At 45.4% G+C, this 10,526-nt stretch overlaps 1 protein-coding gene across 2 annotated transcripts; it reads left to right on the top strand.

The window, feature by feature from the left end:
* Positions 1-233: 233 nt before the first annotated feature.
* LOC144773141 (zinc finger BED domain-containing protein 6-like) lies at positions 234-9,317 on the top strand. Of its 2 annotated transcripts, XM_078658000.1 has the most exons (3): positions 234-716; positions 3,044-6,796; positions 9,059-9,317. In XM_078658000.1, exon 2 carries the CDS (start codon positions 3,207-3,209, stop codon positions 6,789-6,791), a length of 3,585 nt encoding a protein of 1,194 aa, XP_078514126.1. In that variant the 5' UTR covers positions 234-716; positions 3,044-3,206; the 3' UTR covers positions 6,792-6,796; positions 9,059-9,317. The 2 variants fall into 2 exon arrangements, with proteins under 2 accessions (XP_078514126.1, XP_078514125.1); XM_078657999.1 differs by lacking the exon at positions 234-716 and having other exon boundaries at positions 2,052-6,796.
* Positions 9,318-10,526: the final 1,209 nt, after the last annotated feature.

Below are 10,526 nucleotides of genomic sequence, written 5' to 3'. Positions count from 1 at the left end.
TAGCTAATAAACATCGCAAACGCCCTAAAACGTAACCCTGGGCGAAGAACTACGCTCCGCTCGCGGAGCTTGCGGAGTTTCGGCAGCTCCGCGTTCCGCGGAGAACGCGTAGCTGTCGATAACTCCGCGATCCGGTGCGTAGCGTAGTTCTCGCGCGCTGAATAACATTATCGCGTGCGCGGCAATGGCTTACCTTCGTTCTGCGTTCGTTTTTTCCTGGTCGCTTGTGCCACCATGTTTGGAAACACTCTCGCACAGTCCCGTGCGACTGTGCGAACGCGATAACGTCATTTTGATGCGAGATAGCGTCATAAGGACGCGCGAGGATGCTTTTTGGTAAGATCGAGTTGCCGAACACGCAGAAACTGCATTCTTGCACAGAATAACTCGCGAGCATGTTAAAACCATAATAAATTACCATTTTGGTTAGGAAAAAAAAGGCAAAAAACCTTAAAGTTGTACCTTTGGCTTTATTTTTAGGGGGGAAGGACCCCTCTTTTTGTTTCTACTCTTGTTTTGCAGAGTAAGGAGGAAGGGCTCTTGAGTTTACAACTTCCTGTTCCTGTCCACCAGGCTCCTCCCAGTGCTTTGTCCATGTGGTGCTCACTTTCCTTTGGATTTTGAGCTGGAAGGATCACTTTCTGTCTGTGTTGGCTGCATTACTGATTTACCTTGGATTTAATGAGGACTTTTTGAATTGGAATTCTCTTTTTCAAGTAAGTTTGTGTAATGTATGAGTGATGTAGACTTGTGCTTGTTTGATTTGATTTTTTTTTAACAACAGTATTCAATCCTGGAATTAAATTATTGATGGAGGCCTGTACTTTCATGAGGTCCCAAATTGTAAATTTTTTCTAACATTGCATTTTGTGGAATTTAAAATGTTTCTAATTTTTAAGCCAATATGTGACCCTAGTAGCTAGTACCCCATGTAGTTAGTGTGTAGGCATGCATGAGTTCATTTTATTAACTTTCTGTGGTTGGCCTGGCCATGTGTTGGCGGCCATTTAATGTTTCCAGCCACTTTGCTCTTGCCATAGGCCTCCAACCTTGTGGCCTACTCTGCCAGTAGGCCATAGGTACTACTCATAGGGTCATGAAAGTTAATCAACTGTTTTTGTGGTGTACCCTTAATGTGAAAAACATGGATGGCTTGGATTGATATAGAAAATCTTATTTTTATGTGTGGGGTATTTCTGGTTTTGGGTGTGTTTAAACTTTAAATACTCTGTCAATTTCTGCCATTAGGTAACCCTAGGAATACAGCTTGGGTAGTTTTGGTAACTTCGCACCATGTGAGCACGTGAACTTACATTTTTTGTCGTGTTCGCGCACTCAATGTACTTGCTCGGGAACGCGAACACGACTTTTTATTCCGTTCGCGCTGCCGAACATGCCGATTTAGCATTCTCGCGGACAATATGTCCCGAGTTGCATAAAAGTTTCTCAAAAATGTTGCAGGTCTTTCTTGTGCACCTAAAAATTCCTCATTTATGTTATGTTCTCATTTTGTTAGTACTTTTCTCTTTTTGGAGCATGGACCACTTCCATTTTCTCTCCTCTGTTATTTTTTTTTTTTTTTTGGGGTGGGGTGACCAATTTGGGCGGTGGTGTGGTGTGTCCATTTTCTGAAGCAAAGCATTGTCCCTTTGCCATAGGCATTATTGTCTGTCTTCTCTTTCTTGTCATGTTGTTGTTGGTGGCCAGGCCATGTGGTGGCGGCCATTTTGTGTATGCTTCCTTTGTGATTTATTTTGCCATGTTGTTGTTGGTGGCCAGGCCATGTGGTGGAGGCCATTTTGTAAAGTTGTCCATGTTGTTGTTGGTGGCCAGGCCCTATGGTGGTGATCTTTTTGTGTATGCTTCCTTTGTGATTTATTTTGCCATGTTGTTGTTGGTGGCCAGGCCATGTGGTGGAGGCCATTTTGTATATACATCCTTTGTGATTTTGCCATGTTGTTGTTGGTGGCCAGGCCATGTGGTGGCGGCCATTTTGTGTATGCTTCCTTTGTGATATATTTTGCCATGTTGTTGTTGGTGGCCAGGCCATGTGGTGGAGGCCATTTTGTATCTACATCCTTTGTGATTTTGCCATGTTGTTGTTGGTGGCCAGGCCATGTGGTGGCGGCCATTTTGTGTATGCTTCCTTTGTGATATATTTTGCCATGTTGTTGTCGGTGGCCAGGCCCTATGTCGGCGGCCATTTTGTGTGTCCTTCCTTTGTGCTTTTGCCATAGGCATAGGCCTCCAACCTTGTGGCCTACTCTGGCAGTAGGCCATAGGTACTACTCATAGGGTCATGAAAGTTAATCAACTGTTTTTGTGGTGTACCCTTAAATGTGAAAATCATGGATGGCTTGGATTGATATAGAAAATCTTATTTTTATGTGTGGGGTATTTCTGGTTTTGGGTGTGTTTAAACTTTAAATACTCTGTCAATTTCTGCCATTAGGTAACCCTAGGAATACAGCTTGGGTAGTTTTGGTAACTTCGCACCATGTGAGCACGTGAACTTACATTTTTTGTCGTGTTCGCGCACTCAATGTACTTGCTCGGGAACGCGAACACGACTTTTTATTCCGTTCGCGCTGCCGAACATGCCGATTTAGCATTCTCGCGGACAATATGTCCCGAGTTGCATAAAAGTTTCTCAAAAATGTTGCAGGTCTTTCTTGTGCACCCAAAAAAACAGAATTTGTCATTTGGTTGTTGTTTTGGGAGCCTGGGCAGGGGTTTCTTTGTATGTGTTTTTGCGGTGTTATGTTTACAACCTCTGTCTTAGCCATGGGCTATTTATTCCTTGCACATTAACCTGTCATGTGCAGCAGGCATCCTCGTTTTTCTGTCCATATTGGTATCTATAGGCCTGCTTCACTTTATTGGTTCTTTCTGGACTTCATGTGGCCTTTGAGCTGTGGTGCTGCTGGACTGGTATTATTAGTCTTCTGTTTTGTCTTTTATACATTGACCTGTGTGTCTTTCAATTGTTCACGTTGCCTTACTGCTTGTTTGACTGATGTTGTTCTGCCTTCTTTACTTGTAGGTGCACAAAAAAGACTGAGGAGGTGCTGGTTGTTTTTTCATCCATCGCTCGTTCTACCGCCAGACGGACGTCCTTCAGTTGGACGCCACGTGTGGTGTGTGACTCATCTGACCAGACATCTCTGCAATTTGTGCTGCTGTGAGCTGACTGACATCAGAACAAGATGGGCCCTAAGAAAGCTACCAGGTCCTCCACCACAAAGAAAGTTGCTGCGAAGAAGGAACAGCAGAAGGAAGTGTCACTTAAGTCTGGTATGGACCCCAAAACCTTTTTTGGCACCCCAAAAGGTACGCCTGCAGCAGCGGGGTCTGGGGTGCAAGCTGGGACCAGCACATCTGCATTAGTGGGGGCAAGCCAGCATCCCAGGGCCAAGCACATGATGAGGGTCGAAGAGGTAGCCAGCCTTCTGCTTGCGAGCAGTGATACTGAGCCAGAACTAAACTTATCGCTGTCTCAAAGTAGTACACAATCCACGCAAGATGGAAGTGCTCAACAACCACCGCCAGCAGTAGATGTTCAACAACCACAACCACCGCCCGCAATAGGAGTTGTTCACCCACAACCACAACCACTTCCCGCAACAGTTGTTGAACAACCACAACCACCGCCCGCAACAGTTGTTGTTGAAAAACCCCAGCCCGCAATAGTACTTCCTCAAGAACAACAACCACCATCTCCGCACCAAATAGTAGTAGTTGTTCCTCCCGAAGTCGGGGCAGTTCAGGAAGTAGAGCCTCCTTCCGAGCAAGAAGAAGAGGAAGCCACTTCTGTAGGTGATCTATTTCCTTCGAATTCACCAAGGGAAAGGAGGGTTAGTGCATCGAGTTCTTCGCAAAGCATCGCTTCCGATGACCTTGATACGGATTGGCAGCCACAACTATCTGCGCATTCAAAGGAGAGACATCCCAAGAAGACCATGCTAGGAAAAAGGAAGTTTCCAGGCAGGCTTGAACTTATGGAGGTCGATGTAGGTGAGCAGGATACTGCTGGTGATAAAGACGGGTCTGACACTGTCATCATCACAAGCGTTATTCCTGGTGCAGAGGATGTAGAGACAAACATTTTCACCCTATCCAGAAATGCTGCAATGACTGATGAGCAGGTACCACGCATAACTCCTACACACTCAACACCCACAGTAACACCAGCTCCAATTTTTTCAACAGCGAAGGCCCGGCAGCATCCGACATCCAGCAGAAGCGCCACTTCAACAGAAGGAGGTAGTGGCAGTACTAGGACTGAGCTGTCCCATAGTCAAATTCCACAATCCTCCAGTCCATCCGGCATTGGCAGTGGGTCCTCCTCTTCCTATGGCAGGAGACAAAAGTTTACCTCCCCAGTGTGGGACTTCTTTACGGTTCACCCAGTTCAGGAGAACATTGCTGTATGCACCATTTGTCATGCCAATGTTAGTCGTGGTAAGCTTGGTACAAACTATGGGACTGGAGGCCAAACGACCCATTTGAAAAAAACACACGTGATCAGGTGGGAGAACCACCTTGCAAGCTTAAAAAATGTTAGCACTCGTGTTGGTGGGGATACAGTGGTACAAGGTCCACTCATGGTTGATCAGGAGGTAGAAGAAGAGGGAGACGATGACCTTCTATCTAGGAGTGGTACACAATCGACCCCTGTCGCCAGCACTGGAGTGGTAAAGACCACATCCTCCGCATCTGCAACTTCTCAGTGGCACCAGAGTCAGCTGGAAACACCAAGGAGTGCAAAGTCTGCGATGCAAGGTGGTCCGTCTAGCACAACTCAAAGACATGCAAAGCAGCTTACCATTCCTAGCATGTTAAGGCAGGAGGGAAAGTACGAGCGGAACCACCCAGTAGCACGTTTATACAATGCCAAACTTGCGAAAATGTTAGCACTGGACCTTCTCCCATTTTCATTTGTTGAGGCTGTTGGATTTCTGGAATTAGTGGCAACCCTCTGCCCAAAATGGAACGTTCCCAGTCGCTACTATTTTGCCCGAGTGGCTGTTCCAGCACTACACCACGATGTGCTGGAATTGATTGGGAAAGCCTTACAACAGAGTGTTGTCCATTGTATCCACCTGACAACAGACATGTGGAGCAGTTGCGATGCTACAGATTTCATGTGCATCACCGCACACTGGATCTCTTTTGCAGGTGTTAAAGACAAGTTAACTTCAGGCCTCCGTGACGTTGCTGGAATTTTTAATGATACGCGCAGACATGCAACTATAGCCATGTTTGGTATGGACAAAAGTCATACTGCTGAAAACATTTTGTCTGACTTTAATGACAAGGTCTTTGAATGGCTGAAACCAAGAGGCCTTAAGATTGGTTTTGTTTCCACCGACAATGGCAGTAATGTAGTGAAGGCAATGAGAGAAGGACATTATTTCAGGGTACCCTGTTTGGCACACTGCATAAACTTAGTCGTGCAAGACTTTCTGAAAAATGAAGCCAAAGTCAGCAACATAATGGCCATCTGCAGAAGAATATGCACGCACTTTAACCATTCTTTCAAAGGACGGAAGCTGCTACGGGTCATTCAGCAAGAGCATAGGTTGCCAGTCAAAGCACTGATACAGGAGGTCCCAACACGTTGGAACTCAACTTATTTCATGCTTGAGCGTCTCTTTGAGCAGTACATCCCACTGAATGCTTATGTAATGTCAAGAAGATTAGGGGATCCTACTGTTAATCTTAAAGCCCTGACCATTGAGATGTGGCAGTGGGACCTCATTAAATGCATCACAGAGATGCTGCAACCCTTTGAGGTCTTCACACGTGCAGTTAGCAGGGAGGACTGTACTATGGGCCAAGCCATCCCATTGTTGTACATGCTTGAGCAACAGGTGAAGGAGGTCTGTGAAACATACGAAGGTGACGAACAAAAAGTTGATGCATATACCTTAGCCAAGGGCTTAGTCAACCGCTTGTGTGAAAATGTAAGGCTCAACAATATTGTGTCAGGTGAACATTACATAACTGCAACAATCTTGGATCCACGGTACAAATTATTTGTCAGCAGTAACGAAGTAATTCCATTTTCAGATGAGGATGTTGACAAGTACAAAACTTCCATAGCTGCGGAAGCTAATGAGTTAGAAACTGAACGGCTGTTACTTAAAGGCCTGCCACTGCCAGCCCAGGCCAGTCCAAGTACTCCTGACGCAAGTTCTTCACAGCGTGAGAGCAGTGCGTCTGCTTTCCAGCAGGCACCAACAGTACCAAAAGCAGCACCTACACGATCTGATTCAGCAGACCCAACCAAAAGCATAACTGATTTTTTTATACAGAAAGGGATGGGTAAGTCCGTTGCTGTTGCAAAGGGAAAAGAGGACCAGCAAAGCCGAGCACCAATGAACATTGAGCGGATGGTTCAGGCCTATCTGGATGACACAACAGAGGTGTTCATGGAGCAAAGCCCATTGGTCTATTGGTATGAAAGAAGGAGACAGTGGCCAGTGCTGAGCAGGCTGGCGATAAAGTATCTGGCTTGTCCTGTAGCCAGTGTCTCCTCTGAGCGGGTTTTCAGTGCTGCTGGTGCCATTGTCACATCGAAAAGGACTAGTCTCTCCCCCAAAAGCGTGGAGCGGCTGACAATGATAAAAATGAATCAACGCTTCATACCACCAGACTATCAAGTACGTGAATCACCGCCGGATGAAGAAAGCGAGTGTGAAGAAGACGTCCTCACTACTGGGTTACATGACCTACTTCTGTCTGAACGCACAGAGTTTGAGGACGAGCTCCTCTTCCCTGACAACTAGGACAGGTATGTTAAAGGAATGATGCAATGCATTGCATAGGATTGTTTAGCCGACTCTGAGCAAATGTGCATGGAATTAAAGTATGCTAGTAGTAACTTCAGACTCACGTGATGGGCAATTTTCCCATGTTATTTAATAATATAAATTATTTATGCACTTGTGACCCTACTACTACAGGTGCAGTCAGTACTTAATTTATCGTTCGTAGTGCATGTTCATGTTGCACAACGTACATTATTTGGTGAAACAGTCCCCCCTCCACCCCCCCAACAAACACAAATGAACTTCAAATGTTTTCTTGTGAAAATAATATCTTTGTTTTATTTTTATATTTTAATAATGATAATAGAAAAATAAAATATATAACAAATGTAACCCCCTGACCCAGAGCTGTCCCTCCCTACCCTCCCCTAACCCCAACCAAATTTCAACCCAAATGTACACCCCAACTCCCACATCCCACCCACCAACAAAAGGATTAAAAAAGGGGCAAAAAACAGGGTCCATTTCAAAGCCGGCGGGCTTTCAGGTGTTTGTCCACCAGTATTTTGACACGCTCCTCTAGACCGTCCTCCTGCTTCTTCCGCTCCTCCTCCAACTTCGCTACCCGGCGGAGAATCTTTGCTTTGAAAGCACGGCACCTACACTTGCATGCATGTGGTTGTTGTTGTTGTTGTGGGGGGGCCGCCGAAGATGTAACAATGCGGCGGCGGGCGGCTGCCTGACCACGGCGACGTAGTCCTGCAGGCTTGGGGCCCGGGGCATTGGAAGAGGCAGCAGCTGCTGCCGCCGCCTCCTCCTCCTCCTCCTCGGCCTGATCCACCAGCCGGCGGTAGGCCTCTACAATTGCCTGCAGTTTCCGCTGCCGGGCCCGGACTGCCAACTCCTTCCTGGTTGGTTTTTGGGAAGGAGTAACTATAAAGAAAGAAACAGAATTGTTAATCCAAACTCCCCGCAAATCAAGAACACAACATTGATTCAACACATAGTGGGCGGCACAGTAGCACTAGCAAGCAAGCTGAGTACCAGAAATAGTGTTGCGTCTATCTTGAACATTCTACAGCCTCTATTCATTTTTCGGACTTTTTGTCACGGCTTTATGTCTGCCCTATTAGCATGGGTGTACTTCAACGGTCACACACATTAGAACGAACACCTGTCTTTTACATATCTCCTTTTGTTCCGGGAAGGCGGGAACACTCTCAAAGTAACATTAATTAACAGGGGGCAGCTAGTAGCACATGTCTAGTAAAGACTATAATACTTTATACCGCGCAACAAACCTTATTTGGTTTGTGTTTCACCAGCAACGACCCATGCACCCAGTCGTCCCCTCCTTCCCTTGCCTTTGGGTTTGCCCAAAACACCGCAGCTGCTGAGACTATCCACTAACCACCGGTATTGGGTGTGTCTCCCAACCACGCTGGCAGCTGTGTTTTCCCCTTTACATGCTTTAACAACAACCCATGCATCCGACTGCTATCAGGCACTTGCATTACTGTAGTGGTAATGCTTAGCATGCTAATGACAAGTAAAGGTAACATATATTTTCCAGTAGAGTACAGTGAGAAAGTTTTCCCCTCCCACCAAGTAATGCAGATCACTATTGAATCTAACTTACCATCGCCCGCCGCTGTTGGCTCCCCCCCCACTGCTGCTGGTGTAGGTGCCTCTGTTCCTCCTGTCCCCGCCGGGAGCGCTGAAGCAGCGCCGCTGTCCCCGTCGGCACTGGTCGATGGTAAGGGTTCTGCACCTATAAAAATAAGTACGCCTTTTTAGATGGATGCACAGCCCACTTTGTACTTGTTCACCAAGAATGGAGTTCTTCAAAACAGTTAAGTCCAACGTACGTAATCAGTATGAGTCCACATTGCATAGTACAGCAGAGTCACTACACATATTATTAGCATTCATTGTTATGGTATGGTACCCAAGCTCATCTCATCTGTCCTGCTACTCTAGTCCTTGGAAATTGGAAGTGAACTATGTAACCTTTGTACATCAATGTATCCAGTTTTGCGCATGTGTTAACTCGCAGCTTGTTGCGCAGTACGAGAAGACGCTCTGGGGCAACACATCATTGTTCAATGCATACACCTGAAGAGGTGGGAAAGTAAAAGGGCCCGTATTTAAGTTTTCTATGTGGATTGTGGGATACAGTTTGCTTACAGGTTACACAACTTCTTTTTAGCATGGCTGCATAAAACTGGCATAAATGTATTTAATACTGTCTAACGTGCACCACTTTTGTCATTATTTTTCGGCAGGTGAGAAGATTGCCTTCTACGAAGCGGACATTTCCATAGCTTACAAAAAAAGAGGAATATCTGACCAGTATACGTTGGTGAGAGGTCTCCGATAGTTGCCACATTTCCCTATTGTGCACTAGTAGCTGTACAAATGTTGATTACTTTATTATGCCTGTTTTAACTCTGGATTTTTTCTGGTGGGCCCTTCAACGTATTGGACGGAAGCACTTAAAAACATTGATGTTACTTACTTACTTCTAACAAAATAAAGCTTTGGAATGACCACTTTGACTCTGAAGTTTATTTTCACTGTCTGTTGTCTTAGAGACTCACACGAGTGAGTGAGCAAAAGGGGGTTTCTTAGCTAACGGTTTGTGTCCTAAAAGCATTCGGCATCTTGGTATTGGGGTTCAGGAGTGTGATTTGAACAATAGACCAAGGACTCAGGCCATATAGGCTGACGTTCAGTGAATTGTGCGTTCCTCAGAGTTCTGTGACTGAGGTGTAAGTAAGGTCCAACCTGCCTATCAGTACCAACAACATCCAATTTTCGTGTGCATAGTTACATAGTTGTGCAATATGTATATAACTCCATAGGAGATAGAAGAATACCCACAAGACTAGTAGTGGTATACTAACGTTTACAAAAATACTAGACAAACATCATTCTGGATGCCTACTTGGTTGCTGTCAATTGACAAAGCACTGCAGACACATTACAGAGGAAAAAACAAGCACTGTTGGACTTACTGGGGACAGCAGCAGGATCCGCAGTAGAGGAGCTCTGTGTAACTGGTGGTTCACCCGCCGACTCGGTCCCTGTATTCTGCTTGCCCCTGGATTCTGTGGTTCATGTAAAAATTAAAATAATAAACATAGATAAATACATTGAGTGATGTGAAACATAGACATAATTGCAAATCACACTGCTACAGTGGAACAGAGCCGGAGGCAACAAATCCATGCCAGGGGCCGCAACGCAAATATGTATCCATCCTTAGAGTATTATTACATTAAGGATATCTATTGGTGCGGTGGCCCCTGAAGTTTGGTGCCCCTGTGCAGTTGCACAGCTTGCACATGCCCCCTAGAGCCGGCCCTGGCTGAGGTAAGAAGAACAAAGTAACGTTAGCATTCTTTGCAAGAAAAGGATTCCATTCATGCAGAAGAGAAGGCCGTGAAAAAAATGCTACAATATGCAAACAACGTACAATTAATAATTATCCATCCACCGCTATTTCACTGACGGACAAAGGAAGGACAAGACTCTATTAATAGCATTAACTAACTCCAGTTCTCAGCAATAAAGAAAATCTCACATCAATAAACAGCAACAGCTAGCGCCAAGTTGAAACAACACGCAAGAGCCAGTGAAGAAGAAGAACACTGTCATACAATGACAGTAGATATACCGGAATACATCGCAAATGTAACTAGGGGCAACAGTCATCGCGTTACTTATTCAGCCAATATTTACAAAGATACA

This window comes from Lissotriton helveticus, chromosome 8 (genome assembly GCF_964261635.1).
Source record: "Lissotriton helveticus chromosome 8, aLisHel1.1, whole genome shotgun sequence".
Classification (NCBI taxonomy): domain Eukaryota; kingdom Metazoa; phylum Chordata; class Amphibia; order Caudata; family Salamandridae; genus Lissotriton; species Lissotriton helveticus.
Note: the sequence above shows the minus strand (reverse complement) of the source record. Positions and strands in the feature narration are given on the sequence as shown.